Consider the following 17,500-nt stretch of genomic DNA (forward strand, 5'->3'; position numbering starts at 1 on the left):
ATTATTATATCATCATCATATTATTATTATTATTATATTATTATTATTATTATTATTATTATTATATTTATTATTATTAAAGATGACTTTCTATTGCTTAATGTAAAAAAAAAAAGCAAAAGAGATGATAATTGATTTTCGACTAATCAAAAATCATACAGTGCCCCTAATAATTGTGAACCAATTTGTAGAAATTATTGATTCCTTAAGATATCTAGTATTTACCATTGACAACAAGTAGAAGTAGAAGTGGCATTTGCATAATATAGCAATGACTATCCCGCACAAATCTTTGGGCCTCTTTTTCGCTCACGAAGTGCCCGAATTCGCGACAAAATATGGGACGAAGACGTTTCGTATATGCTATTTTAAAAAATTAATTATGACGCTGTTTATCGATGAATATGACAGAAAGTTGGCACATAGTTAGAAAAAAGGTCATTTTAGATTATGTCAAGCGACAAAACTCGTGCAATTACCAGAAAACCGTTAAAAATAGATTTTTACTCTTTGGAGTAAACAATTTCAAAAACTACCGGGCGTGGAGGTTTTGTCGCTGACAAGGTAATACATGAATATTTCTTCTTTTTGGTTGTAAAATTTCATATGAATATGACGAGTACTTTTCCCGTATTTTACAAAACACCATCCTAATTTGCTCTTCATTCGTAAAAGACAAAGCCATTTTGCCCCCCTACAGCCCGAGGCCCGAATCACAAGTTCAAAACGATTTGGCACCAAACTGAGCGGCTGAGCAGGTCGTGGCAAAGCGCTTTCTGATTGGTTGACCTCGTTTTAAAGTTCATGACTAGTCAAAATGTCTGCGCGGTCTCACTGGCAGAGGGGTGTTTATCGTCTGTCATTGCGTTTGGGTTCAATAAACAGCTGACAATTTGACTGTTTAATTTACAAGAATTTAAGAAATTATAATGTTAAAAGTTTTCGATTGCAATATGATCTACAATCTCATCATGGGTTTAATTATTGTGTTCCAAGTCACGTTCCATCAGTAACCTTTTCCCCCTTGTTCCAAGTCACGTTCCATCAGTAACCTTTGTCTCCTTGTCCAATTTCTCTTTTCCTTATATATTTCTTTCGTTATGTACGCAATCTCCCCCCCCCCCCCCCCCTCTCTCTCTCTCTCTCTCTCTCTCTCTCTCTCTGTGTGTGTGTGTGTGTGTATGTGTGTGTTTGTGTGTGTGTGTGTGTTATACCATCCAGCTCTAAAATGATATGTTAGAACTCTTATAATGTTTTCATCATATTCTCTATCAAATTTGCCATAAAATTGTCAAATTTCAATCTTTTAATCCACTCATTACGCAAGATACAACCAAAGGTTGAAAAAAAAAATGCCGAAAAAGCGTCCCATATTTTGGCGTTTCTTTTCCTCTTTGCGGGTCATCCAAATAAATGACACCTTTGAAACTGAATAACTTGTTTATTTATGGATGAATTTTCAAAATTCAAAAACATTTTTACTCAGTGGAGATAGGGCTTTGATTTCAGACAAATAATTTCCTCCAAAAAAAGAAAAAAAAACATTTTTCATAGTCATTGCTACATAATATAAATAATATTTGTTCAAAACTTCTAGATTATCTTTCCTTAGAAAACAAACTTCTTTTCACGTTACAAAAGATGTCCTTCCTATATTTTAGTCGACAATATTTGAAAGTGTTATAACATTTGGAATCATTTGCTAGAGTGGGGCCCTATGTAATTTTTAAAGCTCTTAATACAACGAATTTTGAGCTGTTTTACTTAGATTAAATCTTGAATGTGCCATAACAAGTTAAAATTAACTGATAGCAAAACTGAGATTTTAATGTGTGGAAGGCCGAGTATCATTAAACAGGCAAATAAGTCACCTGTTACTCTCGGAAATAAGCACAATAGAATTTTCAAATAAAGCAAAAAACCTCAGCCTCATCATTGATAAAGATCTTTTCATGACAAGCCAATGGAAAAAAAAGCAAACTTCGTCATTTAATACCGAAGCATATGGCAGAACTTTTAATTAATTCCCTTATTTTATATAAATTGGACTACTGTAACTCTCTTAGGGCGAGTTTAGCTAAAGACAAAATGAGTAAACTTCAGGTTGCTCAAAATAACGCAGTCAGACTCATTGTACGAAATAACCAAAAATACCCGTCAGCAACTCTCTTTCTCCGTGAGTTACATTGACTTCCTGTGGAAAAAAAGTGTTGCCTATCAGATTTATACTGTTGTCTACAAATCCTTGAGCACCAACAGTCTCTCCTATATTAAAGACCTTCTAAACATATGTCCCCAATAGAAACTTAAGGTTAAGCAATGACCAATCAATCCTTGTCAAACCTAAGCCATTGCGTAAAATAGGTGAACGATCTTTTCAATATTCCCCCCCCCCCCCCTATTTTGGAACTCTCTCTCTCTCTCTCTCTCTCTCTCTCTCTCTCTCTCTCTCTCTCTCTCTCTCTCTCTCTCTCTCTCTCTCTCTCTCTCTCATCACACGTGAGGTGCTCGGGTTCGTTGACGACTTATAAATCTCGCTTAAAGTTTTATCTTTTTACTTCATAATGTTGCAATACTAGATATTATCATATTTGTTCTTGTTAAATTGAATCACTTTTCCATCAAATTTGTCTTACTGTAATATGTTTTGTTTTATTTCACTGTAAAGCGCTTAGAGCCTGTGACAACGGGGTAAAGCGCCATATAAATGCCATTTATTATTATTATTATTATTATTATTATTATTATTATTATTATTATTATTATTATTATTATTATTATCATTATTATCACTGCTGGGGATGGAGAAAGAATAGATACAATTGTAAGAAGAGCAGGAAGCATTGTGCAGTCCAAACTGCCTACACAAAATACCATTTGAAGAATATTCCTATAAAATGATTTGAATATCTTGAAAGACAAGCAACATCCTCTAATTTTAGAATATAAAACGTCAGGTAAATCAGGCAGGGTGATGAGTTTAAAAACCGGAAAAGAACGTTTTAAAAATTCCAGTGTACCCTCTACTACGAGGAGACTTTCTCGATGTGCTACTAAGACGGAGGTCAAGGACAGTGTCGATGGATGAGAAGTGATGTGTATATATTATACGTAATTATAGTGAATAAAAAGGTACGAAAATTGGGTGAGAAGAACCTTTTTTGTTTGTTTGTGGGTAGGAGTGAGTAAGAAAACACATACACACACACACACAGAGAGAGAGAGAGAGAGAGAGAGAGAGAGAGAGAGAGAGAGAGAAAGAGAGAGAGAAAGAAAGAGAAAGAAAGAAAGAGAGAGAGATAGAGAGAGAGAGAGTTTGACATAATTTAGGATGACACAGGATACTTTTGTAACTATGGTTTTTATTCAAACCCACAGAACAACATATTAACATGGAGACATTGTGAGTGAATTTCAGTAGGAAGGAATCAACAGTAAAAGTAAAATGTAAACACCCGGTTATTTATCATAAGAGTGAACGCCCTTGGTTCAAGGGAAATAACCAACAAAGTATTGTAGACAACAAGATATGAAGTGAGTAGAAAAGTGCCAGAAGACAATAGAGAATAAAATTTTTTTTCGCGGCGGTGGTGGGGTTTGAACCTGCGACCTTATTGGTACGACAACTCCGCCTGGCAGGTGAGAGCGTGGCTCTACCGTGTGAGCTATCCACGAACACAAAAATATTCGTTTCAAACCCAAAGTCATTTCTAGATCCCTCTTCACCCACTTCTTGAGATCGCCGATTCGTTCACCACCATCGCGAAGTAATTTTGACCAGCAGTTAAGCTTAATAGCCAATATTCTCATCACAAACATATAACATAGAAACGATTGAGACATGGAGTATGCTCCGGTGTATGGGGTGAATTTTTAATTCAGAAAAGTGAGTGGAGCAGGCACTTATGTTGGTAACAACAAGATATGAAGTGAGTAGAAAAGTGCCAGAAGACAATAGAGAATAAAATGTTTTATTCTCTATTGTCTTCTGGCACTTTTCTACTCACTTCATATCTTGTTGTTACCAACATAAGTGCCTGCTCCACTCACTTTTCTGAATTAAAAATTCACCCCATACACCGGAGCATACTCCATGTCTCAATCGTTTCTATGTTATATGTTTGTGATGAGAATATTGGCTATTAAGCTTAACTGCTGTCAAAATTACTTCGCGATGGTGGTGAACGAATCGGCGATCTCAAGAAGTGGGTGAGAGAGGGATCTAGAAATGACTTTGGGTTTGAAACGAATATTTTTGTGTTCGTGGATAGCTCACACGGTAGAGCCACGCTCTCACCTGCCAGGCGGAGTTGTCGTACCAATAAGGTCGCAGGTTCAAACCCCACCACCGCCGCGAAAAAAAATTTTATTCTCTATTGTCTTCTGGCACTTTTCTACTCACTTCATATCTTGTTGTTACCAACATAAGTGCCTGCTCCACTCACTTTTCTGAATTAAAAATTCACCCCATACACCGGAGCATACTCCATGTCTCAATCGTTTCTATGTTATATGTTTGTGATGAGAATATTGGCTATTAAGCTTAACTGCTGGTCAAAATTACTTCGCGATGGTGGTGAACGAATCGGCGATCTCAAGAAGTGGGTGAGAGAGGGATCTAGAAATGACTTTGGGTTTGAAACGAATATTTTTGTGTTCGTGGATAGCTCACACGGTAGAGCCACGCTCTCACCTGCCAGGCGGAGTTGTCGTACCAATAAGGTCGCAGGTTCAAACCCCACCACCGCCGCGAAAAAAAAAAAAATTTTTATTCTCTATTGTCTTCTGGCACTTTTCTACTCACTTCATATCTTGTTGTTACCAACATAAGTGCCTGCTCCACTCACTTTTCTGAATTAAGTATTGTAGAGAGACATTATGACACAGTTGTTTCTCTTAGACCATTAGAAATCATAAGATCATATACTAATAGTAATAATAAATAGAAATAATTCAACACCCCCACTTGATCTAATGATTCTAATTGAAATTTAAAACTTTTAACGTACATTAATCCATTATAATATATAAATGTTGGGTAAATAAAACAAGTTACTTACTGAAGAAATTCTATTTGAGATTCTCACAAATTCTCAAATTCTTATACATGTAGTTATAATGTTACAAGTCAAGTCCATATTAATTTTCAAAAGGAAATTAAAAGTGCAAAACATTCCCTAATAATTTTGTATGTCAGATAGAAACAAAATCATCAGACTCATATTCATGTAACATTATCAAGTTGTTTGATAGAACAATAAAAGTAAAACAAGAATCATAATACATGTATGTGTGTCTCATCAACACAAGTATTCACATTATTATGTGTCAAAATAATACATCCAAAACAATTTTCAAGGCTATCACCATATTTTAGCCAAAAATCAAGGATTTGAATTTCTGCAATTGAAATTTAGTTGAAGGCTTTGTCATAATATCTGCCAACATGTCTGCAGTAGGGCAGTACTTTAAAGTAAACTTTCCATTCCTTAGTTCTGTGCGAATAAAATGGAATTTTATGTCTATGTGTTTAGATCTTTGTCTGTTCACTGGATTGTTCGCTAAAGCGATTGTTCCCTGATTGTCTTCAAAAATCAAAACATTGCCTGATTGATATTCTCTGTCAATGTCTTTCAACAACTGGTCTAAGTAAAGGCTTTCTTGTACTGCAAGTGCAAGAGCCATGTACTCTGCCTCACATGAAGACAAAGCAACACTGGGTTGTCTCCTAGATTTCCAAGAAACTAAAGCTCCATTAGATGTCAGACCAAAACAATAACCTGAAGTGCTTCGCCTATCATCAGGACTTGAAGCCCAATCGGCATCACTATACCCTATCAAAGAAAGGTTGTCAATACTTCTTCTGTAAGTTAATTCATAGTCAATGGTTCCCTTCAAATACCTAAATACATGTTTGACTGTCACCCAATGGCATGCCAATGGTCTGGACAAATGTTGAGAAAGTTTTGTAACTATCCAGCAGATGTCAGGCCTAGTGCATATCATAAGATAAATCAAGCTACCAACAGCCTCCCTGTATTTTCTTTCATCTATTGGATCACTATCATTTGACCACTTAAATTTTTGTTCAGAGGGATTTGCTTAGTCATATCTAACCTTTCCAGAATTTTCTGAGTGTATCTTTTCTGGTTCATTTTCACATATCCTTTCCCTTGCTCAAATTGTATACCCAGGAAATAGGATAGATTCCCCAAATCTTTCATCTTAAATCTGTCTTTAAGAACTTTCTTAGTATCTACATGACATTTACTTATTTGCAGCAATAACAAGGTCATCAACCCATGCTATAATAATGACAGTTTCATTTTCAGTGAACTTGGTGTACACACAATGATCAGACTGGCTCTGCACAAACTTATTTTTAAGTAGATGAGTATGCAGCAGGTTGTTCCAATTTCTCCCTGACTGCTTGAGTCCATACAAAGACTTTTGCAATTTATAAACTAGTTTGTTGTCTTTTGAATCTTTGATTTCAAAGCCTTCTGGTTGCTCCATGTATATTTCTGCATCAATTGGGGCATTCAGATATGCGGATTTTACATCCATTTGGTTTAAAATCAAGCCGTACTGACAAGCAAGTTGCATCAATATTCGAATTGATGTAATGTTTGCAGTTGGTGCAAAAGTTTCAGTGTAATCAATACCCTTAATCTGGCTATAACCTTTAGCTACATATCTAGCTTTGTATGACTTTGAGCCTTTTGAGTCTTCTTTCATTGTGTATACCCAACGTCCCCCCACTGCATTTCTGCCTTCTGGAAGCTCTGTTAAAGTAAATGTTTCATTTTCTTTCAAGGCATTAATTTCTTCTGCCATAGCTTCCTTCCAGAAGTCAGAAGCTGGGGATTCAATTGCTTCTTTGTAATTTTTGGGAATACAGTACAACATTTTGTAACAATAATCAACATTTGCATTATCATTATCAACATGTACATCATCATCATAATCAACATTTGTTCTATAACAAGTTTCATAATCATCTAAGTACTTTGGTGGTTTAGTTTCCCGCCTAGGATAATGTGAATTTCCCTTTCTTTTGTCAACAACTACATTGGGGTGCTTTTTTCATCTAGTTCTATTTCTTCATTTTATTGTCTAGGTCTAAAATCTATTTCATCATCATTTTCATCATTTGGAAAGTTAGTGAAAGATTTCTCTCTTTCATGATTACTGTTTTTGGTGGACAGAAATTTCACAATCCTGTGTCTATGCACCTTTCCAGTGTTTGGAAAATAAACTAAATAAGCAGGACTATTCCTGTCGTAGCCCACAAATATTCCCCTTGTGCCTCTGGCATCAAGTTTCTGTTTGTTTTGTACATATGTATAACACTCACTACCAAATGGTCTCATATTTGACAAGTTTGGTCTTCTGCCAGTAAATGTATGGTAAGGAGTATCCCCAAGACGATTATTGTAACATCTGTTACGGGTGTATGTAGCTGTGTGGATAGCATATGGCCACATTTCTTTACCTAGTTTAGCCTCTAACAAAAGACATCTACCCATTTCAAATATGGTTCTCCAATTCCGTTCAGCGACACCGTTCTGGTGTGGAGAATAAGGAGCAGAGGTTTCATGCCTTATTTTATTCTCTTGCATCAACCGCTGAAATTCACCCGACGTGAATTCTGTCCCATTATCTGACCTCAGACATTTCACTATTCCATAAGGGCTCGAATCCACCAAAAATCTCATAGTTGCTGAGACTGTGTCATTTTGTTTAAGAAAGTACACAAAGGACATTCTGGAAAAATCATCGGTAAATGCCAAAGCATATTTGAAACCTTCTCTAGAGGTTGGAGTAATTGGACCAGCCAAATCAGTATGGATCAACTGTAGTGGGACTTCTGAGCGAATGCGTGGAGTTTTATTTTTAACGTTAGTCATTTTCCCCTCAAGACAAATCTCACATTCAGCTTTCTCATTCTCACCATTTGTTTTATTTACATTCATACCATCAACCACTTGTTCAAGTTTCTTAACATCTTCAAAGTTACAGTGGCCAAGAATTTTATGCCAGTCTTGTAAATCTAAAGTGTAATTCACATCATGCACAGTTTGTTTAACATTAACATCAGTTTGTGTATCACTTTCTGAAACTACTATATTGTTACAAATGTGGAGATAATACAGTCTGCCATGCCTATGAATGTCAAATTTTCTGCCACTTTTGTCCATTAATTCTGCAGAATTTTGTCTGAAATGCACACTTGCTCCATTATCAGCAGCTGCTTGAACTGAAAAAATGTTCTGAGGGAATGTAGGAACATAAAGAACATTGCGGAGTTGTCCACTACACTTGTTGCCTTCGTCGTCAACCATTGTTACTTCCACATGTCCTCTTTTAAGAGCTAGGTTATTTGCTCGGTCGCCATTTGCGAGCTCGATAAAATGTTCACTCGGGTTGAAGTTTTGTTCAAATTCGGTAAACTTTGTTAAGTCGTTGAAAATATGTGACGTTGCACCACAATCCACAAGAAGTTTCTCTTTCTTATTCACATTTAATATATCGAAATGTTCATTCACCTTAAATACAAAATTATGTTCATTTCCATCAGGTTGGAAGGCTGCATGTGCCTGCGTGTTATTGGTCGTTGAGGTTTTCTTTCGCGATCGACATGTTTTGTCAGTGTGGTTATCTTTGCGACAAAAACTGCACCACAGTCTAATAGCTTTAGTTTTATTGACTGGACAGTCTCTTTTAAAATGTCCATGCTGACCACAGTTGAAACAAAGTATTTCTTTCGAAGGATTTTGTTGTTTCATTTTAGACGCATAGTTGGGCCAAGCAGTCGCCTTGTACTTTAAAACTGAATCTTCTGAAGTTGTAGAGATTACTCTTGATTTTTCTGTTAACTCAAAGCTTCGCAGAGCTACTTTGAAATCACTGAACGTCGGTTTCTTCTCTGATTGGGTGACAACAGCTACAAAAGCTTGGTATGAGTTAGGTAGCCCTTTCAATACCATTGCGACTAGTAAACTATCAGAAACCTGTTCATCTGCATTTCGTAAAGCTGATGCTGCTGTCTCTGCCCTAATTAAGTACTCTGTTACACTTTCAGTAGGACTCTTGGCTAATGATGTCAATTCAGTGTACAAAGAAATCACTCTTGGAGTGCTTGAGCTGGCATAGTACCCCCGCAAAATCCTGAGGGCTTTTCAGCCGTCATCAGCTGCATCTCTCATGACTAAAGACAAACTTTTGTCGTCCAGGAATTGAATCAACTCAGCATAAGCATCTGCATTCTTTTCAAAGTCTACATCTTCCCCTTCACCCGCAAGGATCACATCTTTCAGTTTCTGTAGCCTGAGATAGCTCAGAAACTTCATCTCCCATTGTTCATACTTCTGCTCATCCCCATCGAAAACTAATCTTGCATACCTGCTGTTGTTGGCACTGGGCCCATAACCTGTTAAGTTTGACATAATTTAGGATGACACAGGATACTTTTGTAACTATGGTTTTTATTCAAACCCAAAGAACAACATATTAGCTGGGGGAATTAGGGACACAAAACCCCCGAATTGTGCAAATTAGTGATGAAAGCATGATTTATTTATGAAAAAAAGTTCGTGCTCTAAGGTTTAAATTGTGATATAGAACCACTTTCTCATTACTCCAAGAGCTGAGATAGCAGCAATTTAAATCGTGTAAAAATTCACGGTGGTGATGAAACTTGCCGCCTTCACAACGACATTTTGCTTTGGTGTCAAAAGGTCATAGACTACGTCATCGGTACCGAGTACACAGTTGCTTAAATCGAAATTGGAAGTATAACTTATCATTAACTAAAATGTATTCATAACATACAACTTATCAAATTCATTCATTTACCAAGAGAGTAACATAATTTTCAAAAGTATTTGTTTTTAATCCAAAAGTATATAAATTTGGTTATTTCAAATTTTACCGGCATTGGAACGCGGAACATGAGATTGTTGTGAAATCGAAATCAAAGTTTTGGTGGTCGAATACGAATACGAAAAAAACCCAAAAAACAAATGATTTTTTCCCTCTCATATCTTTTGTATATTCCGATAACTTTCAAAGAGTATAATTTTTTATTTTCTTAATGTCATATTAAATTAGAAATATTAATAGACTCCCGCTCATGTGAAGATATCTATAAACGATGCATCGCATTCTGTGGTTGATAGTTGTGTCGTCTGCTTTCGGGTCGGCGAGGTCACGAAACGGTGTCTACTTGAACTCTGTCGCCTTTTACCCACCTCATCATAATAGTAATAATATTACTACTACTACTACTACTACTACTACTACTACTACTACTAATAATAATAATAATAATAATAAATAATAATAATAATAATAATAATAATGATAATAATAATAATAATAATAATAATAATAATAATAATAATAATAATAATAATAATAATAATAATAATAATAATAATAATAATAATATAATAATAATAATGATGATGATGATAATAATAATAATAATAATAATAATAATAATAATAATAATAATAATAATAATAATAATAATAATAATAATAGGTACACCAAACCAAATTTTGAGTTAAGAAAAAACCAAAAAGTCTATGTTTCATCACATAGTACTCAATTTTCTAAGAAGTTTGATACCAAAATGAGCCCTCTAACTCAATTATTAAGGAATTTACGCAATATTGAAGATTCGAAAAATATGCGCCTTCGCGCAACTTGCTCCGGTGTCAACTTTGCGCTATTGTAAAATGAAAAGTAATCAAACCACATACCTAAAACTTGCTAGACAGACAGACAGCAACACAGGGAACACGCCTATTTTTTTCCAAGCATATTAAAGAACTTTATTTTACTTTTAAAAGGTCTTGAAAATGGCTCCGAAGCCAATTTCACATAAAACGACAAGGGAGGTAAAAAAGAGCAATTTGAACGATTTTTAAAAATTCATTAAAAAAATAATAAAAACATGTACATATTCATGTGATACATCAAATTAAAGTTCATTATCCATACAATGACAAAATGTAAATAGCCAAAGTATGCAAGCCACACATTGGTCATTAAAGAACATGAAGCAAGACTGAAATAATGAAATCACAAAAATTTCACCTAATAAAAAAACTCACAAATATGCAAAATGTCAGGATATACAAATAAAACACTTCATACGTACAGCATGAATAACGTACAATTCAGAAATAGTATGATCTCCTTAGTAAAATAAATTAGATAACTTCAGCAGCTTCAGACTAAGCTATGAAAATTGAGAGAGAAAAATAATCCGAAACCGAGAAATCACAACAAAAAAAATGCACATTAAATCATTAATGCTTGAAAAAGAAATTAAACTCAATCAGGCTATATAACTCTTCGCTTCTTTGATGGGTTCTCAATGTCACCAGAAACAGAATTTGATTTTAAAAAAGACTTTAAAGCATCCAACATAAAATCAACATCACCAAATCTTAAACTCCTTCCGCCCGACATACATTTATGAAAACGTATTTCACTCTTCAATATATCTTTTATCTTTGTCATTGAATAATTTTCAACTCTAAGCCTGTCAAATAAATCAATTACATCTTTATCTGTTCGACAGGGCCCACCGTGTAATTCAACATCTCGTTCAACCTTGGAAATATTCTCCATATCCTTTATCTGCTTATCAATCTTCTTCTGTTGATTCTCTACAAATTTCAATCTTATATCATTATCTACTTTATCTTTTAACATCTTACTCTCATTTCGCATTTTCTTCCCATGCTTTCTAGCTACTTTGAACATGAGCCCTTGCTCTTCAACAGACTTTTTAGATAAAAACGATATTGTTTTATTGCGTTTGACAGCATGAATGGTGGACCGATTATGGAGTGATGCATTTCTCCTTTTACTAATGTCATAATCGAAATCACCAAATGCACTCTCACCAACCAAATTTGTAAGAGGACAATGGCTCAATGTTCTTTTCATTTCATCACTGACATGAGCATAATAACCATCATTTAAAAAATCTTTCAACTGTCTCTCAGTAACAGAAGAAACATCTTTGCATAATATTTTTAACAAAGCAATCATTACAACATTATTAAATTTGTCAATTTGACTATGTACCATATCAAATGCAGGGGATTTGGAAAAAGGGAGAGCATCTCCAAAAACAGATGTAAAAGAAATATCAAGTAATTCAGAGGGATCATCAGCCCATTTCTTAAAACAGTCATGCATCATTTGAACATACATAAAAAAATCAGTATACTTCACTGTATTACTCTTGACAAGAAACCAATAAGGCGAAGTGACTTTTAAACAAAATAGGGCAATACAACAAACCAATGACATTAACCTTAAATCTTGAAGGTCATGAGTAACACTCTTAATCAATAAATTTGGGTTATCATGTAAAATACCAGAAGTGAAAAAATTCAATAAATTGTCATGGTGGAATAAAATAGAAACAGCAGCTTCAAAAAAGCAATTAAACCTGTTGGACTTAAAACTAGGAATGGGAACAACATTGTGAGTATCAGAACAAAAAGTAATCCACTGTGGACGACATCCATTTTTCTGGTCACCCCTGGGACCCAACAAATTACAAGTACATCGAATTATTCTATTTGTCGCAGACTCTGAATCTTTGCTAAAAAATGAAAAGGCCCCATCTTTGTCCCTTCCTAAATACTCATCGTCCTGAGTGATCAACTTTCGTTCAAAAACTGACAATGTCTTTTCAAAGGCAGAACTAATTCCTAATAGAAAATGTGCATTACAATGCAAAAAACTGATCTGAAGGGAATCTCCAAGCTCAGCGTTTAGTTTATCTGTAAATTTATGACCAAAAAGAATATTGGGCGCAGCCCTATCAGACATGACACTAGTAATTTTAGAAAGAATTTCTCTTAAAATAATATCAGGAGAAATGGAGTACACATCTTTATAGCAATCAACTAAATTACTAATAACAATCATAGCAATATCCAAAAGAGTGTCAGAATTTTCAGTGGCAACAGGCAAAAACCCCAGATAAAAGGTTTCCCCACTATCTAAAGTGAACTGATGTCCCACTATCTTTTTCTGATCTCTTGATGTACCATCAAAATGAAACGTAGCATTTTCAGATTTTAAAACATTTTCAACAGTTTGCATATTTGAAAGGACAAAAGCCTCATCACACATGTTTAAAACTGTTTGAGCACAAGGTAAATTTTCAGAAAATACATAATGAAAAATATTGCTTGATACAATATCAATTACTTTTTTTACATTTTTAGCTGAGACACCTGTCTCACAAACTAAGGCGATGACAGCTTTCCTGACATCATCAGAATATTCATTATTTTTAGAATTTTTAATTTTAATTTCAAATGGATTAGCTTCTAAATTTTCATATCTGATGATCTCTTTCTGTAACTCATCTGTAAGGTATTTATTTTTTGACTTCATTTTCTGTAAGGACAAATCTTTCTTATTTAAATCACTGTGTAAAACAGATATAGTTGAGCAATAATCTTTACAAATTTTGTCATGCCCAGCTTTAATTTCTTTTAACTTTAAATCTTTTTTCTTTAATTCAGCTTCAAACTTTTCTTCTAATTTAGACACAGTAACTAAAGCTTTATCCTCAGCTGAACTAAGTTTCTCTTTCAGTCCTTTTACCTCCTCCAGTAGAGAAAATTTCTCCGATTGAATATCACATAGTGCAGATTCAACAATTAGAAGTTTTTCATTCAAAGACTGAATCAAATGTAACTGGTCATCTTTCAGCTTTGGAGTAGTTGGAGTTGGACTAGATCGTAGTGGGGTGGGTGGGCGAGGCGTAGGGTGCTCTTGTAATGGCAATGATGAAGGCTGTAGATGTGAGGGTGGTTGTGGAGACGAAGAAAGGGAAAATTTTGATAGCAGAAATTGCTGAAGCCTTTCAGGATGTTTGGTCTTGTTGCTCCTGAGTCGTTCATACTCTTTGAATGTTTTTTTTAGGACACAAAAAAGTTTAGAATTGATGCTCAGTCCAGATAAATGACAAACCCATTGAGCCGTTGTGTTTGAACTTAATCCCATATCCCTCCTGGAAAGTTCAATATCAATAACTAATCCGTTATCGATGTGTTTCAAATCCAGTGAAGATGCAGGCGGAAAGGGCAATGAAGCACGGGTGATGCCAAAACTCGACAACTTATCCGAAATAAAGTCGAAGTCAACCCCACATTCCAGGAACGACAGATCATGCCGTTGCATGCAGAATCTCTGGTAAGCACGCTCCACTGCATGCCTTATCCGTGATCTGTGTGATGCAAGGTCTGGGGATATCCGTAGAAGACAGTCTTCAATCTGAAATCAAATTATTTGAAAAGATGAGACAATGGCAATACAACACAATTTTACATTGTCAATTGTTACCTAACTCTGTACCTTTCTCGTTAGCAATGCTTACTCATATGTACAGTGAATCCCACTAGGCACTGAAATGCACCAATACCCCTTCATATGATCCTCACCGATTTCTTCCTGTAACAAAACATCTTAATCTTAGCCAGCAAAAAAAAAATTTAAAAAAGCGGTCAGAGAACAACTGTCTTGACTTTGCTCACTTCTTGACAATGGATGATCACATGATAGCTTTGGGAAACTTCTCTGAAAAAAACGTGATTACATATAAATGACGAAATAAAAATATAGTCACCTCCTTCCAAGATTTTTTTGATGAGCAGTTCTCCGATTCCTGCTTCAAAAAATAAAGCTGTACAAGTAACTTCTGGTTCACTTTTATTGGTGGCAAATCTGGTCGTCTACCTCTCCCAGATACCAAAAAGGTATTTTTTAACCCTTGGTAAACATCATCATCTGAGGAAATATATCAAAATGAAAATTACTAATTTTATCATTAAAATCAAAATCTTCCTTACACAAACATTGAAATAGATACACGTTATTATTATCCCCAATAAATAAAAAATACCAAACAATAATCTGAATCTGATGAATAGGCAATAATTACAACATGAATATGAAAAAAAAAAAAGTCATTTGCCATGGTAATAGCTAGTAATAATAAGTACCAGGCAGTCTGGTAGCGCACTTAATATTTGATCTACTGAAATTATATTGAAGGATCACAATAGTCATATAACTTTATAAACAAATCAGTCCACATCCAAATTATTGACAGGGGTCTGAGCCCATCCAAAGCAAAGTTTCATAACATAATTTTTTTAAAAAAAAGCTTACTATTGCTGTAAAGTCACATACGCCTCTATAATAATAATAATTAATGATAATTTCTTAACCAATAACCTTAGAACGCATTCGAACTAAAACAAAACTAATGTGAATCTCGATAAGTTGTCCGCAATGGACTCGTCCGAAACCTGAATTGAGTGTCCGCCATTTTGAAATCAAGATTTCATCGCCACAAAAGTCTAGTGTATTAAGATGACAAAATACAGCTGTATTATTCATTAAAATAAAATTTAGATTGGTGTCATATAAAATTAGATAACTGATTAAAGTCTTACTGGTATTTGTTTAGGGGAAAATATAACATAAAAAAATACAAAGTGCCACAAAGTTCCCAGTTGCTGGATACGAGGGAATACCGCAAGTGAAAGAATTTTAAAAGACACTGCGTTTACGATTTTGACAAAAAAAAAAACTAACTAATATAAAAAAAGCAATATTTTCAATGATCAGAAAGTAGATTTCAAACATATAACTTACCTATAATGAGCTTTGAATCCATTCTTGAATGAAATCAATCAATCAATCACACCTTGTTTACAACTAGTCGCGAGTCGACTAACGTCAACTCGGCTCCTTCGTTTGAATGACTTCGCCGGGCATGGTCGTTCTTTTTAAATAGCCAGCTTGCGGACGCTGTTCCATAAAATAGTTTCGAATTTTTACCATGAATAGAAAATTGAATACTTTTTCATTTCATGTAAGTTTCGTTTCAATGTTCTCATATTTCGGCATTTTTTTTGTCAAAAACTTCAAAAAAATCGATTTTTAGAGAGGAATATGATTTTATACAATATAAAATTATATACCAAACGAAAGAGAATTCAATTCTGCTTCAAATAACACCATTCATTTCCCGATCTCATAAACGGCGCTCGCAAGACATCCGGTTGAAAAAGATGAGGTCATAAAAACTGACCGTGAGCATTCCGACCAACCGTTTTCTACACATTTTTATTCAAATCTATTAATATTACTTATTGAACAAAACCATTTTCTTTTTTCCCTATCATAAAGAAAAAAGGATGATCTTTACAATGACACCAAGTGTAATGCATACATTTTACACATTATTTGAGAGTAGCAGTGTGAAAGTGATGAATTTTCCCGATTTTCATCACAATTTTACCCGATAGTGGCTGGTTTGGAGTACCTAATAATAATAATAATAATGATAATAATGATAATGATAGTAATGATAATGATAGTAATGATAATAATAATAATAATAATAATAATAATAATAATAATAATAATGATGATGATGATGATGATGATGATGATGATGATGATGATGATGATGATGATGATCATCATCATCATCATCATCATCACAATCATCATCATCATCATCATCAGCATCATCATCGTCATCGTCATCGTCATCATCATTAGCAGCATACCGAGCAACTAGAAATCGCTTTAGCATCAATTTTATGTGTCACACTAATTCAATACAGTTATGTTATTATTGTGGTTTGCGTAATATGGTTCAAATCAAATTTCAGGTTGAAAATGTCCGTGTCGTCATTTTCTTTAACATGACCGTTATGAACCGCCTCAACCCCATCACCAACAATACCGTGATCAAGTCACTTAACCCATTAAATCAGGGCGTTGACAATGTACTAAATCTTGTACTAACTACTAAAAATAATATAATGGCAAAGTGCAGTATTGAGGTGAATTGGTCAAAATGATTAAATTGTCAAGAGGTTAAAAAAATAAAAATTAGAATGCCCAGCTCTGTCAAAGCGGAAATATTGTGGCCAATGGTACGTGACTTTTGTAGCGTAGCGTTCTAATGGTGTTAAGACTTTTAATGGATTATGCAAATGATAGTGACAAGCTAGATTTGTCTGTTGAAGACCGCTCTGAGGATACACTGGAGGTCCTGAAGCAAAATGATACCAAATGGCACAAATTCTGTCGCTCTTGATATACGGCCACAAAAAATCAGCAGGCTCGCTGTGAAAAATGAGAAATAACAAGAAAACTTGTTAAATTATCCCGATCTAGACAATCTCTCATCATCCCACTGTCCAAGGAGACAGAATATGCGTTTTCCCTCAGATGACGTTACCATAAGAAATAGGACGCATTGTATGCTTCGCAACAATAAGATGAAACTTCCCTCCATTCAATAATGACAAAAGACATGAACGAAAGTATCCGCGTGGCTGCAGAAATTATAAACGATGTTCAGATTCTCTCCATATTCTCAAATGCCGATTTGATTGCGCAGGGAGTTCATTATCAGAAGATTTGTCAT

General features: G+C 34.7%; 1 protein-coding gene across 1 annotated transcript; it reads right to left on the reverse strand.

The window, feature by feature from the left end:
• Positions 1-10,545: 10,545 nt before the first annotated feature.
• Positions 10,546-16,377, reverse strand: LOC144962393 (uncharacterized). The gene is made up of 3 exons (XM_078895288.1): positions 15,709-16,377; positions 14,675-14,835; positions 10,546-14,322 (listed from the first exon to the last, which is right to left on the reverse strand). The coding sequence occupies exons 1-3, from the start codon at positions 15,728-15,730 to the stop codon at positions 11,356-11,358; spliced, it is 3,150 nt and encodes a 1,049-aa protein (XP_078751414.1). The 5' UTR covers positions 15,731-16,377; the 3' UTR covers positions 10,546-11,355.
• Between the last annotated feature and the right edge of the window lie 1,123 nt (positions 16,378-17,500).

This window comes from Berghia stephanieae, chromosome 1 (assembly GCF_034508935.2).
Source record: "Berghia stephanieae isolate SIO BIC M18660-M18661 chromosome 1, UCSD_Bste_1.3, whole genome shotgun sequence".
Classification (NCBI taxonomy): domain Eukaryota; kingdom Metazoa; phylum Mollusca; class Gastropoda; order Nudibranchia; family Aeolidiidae; genus Berghia; species Berghia stephanieae.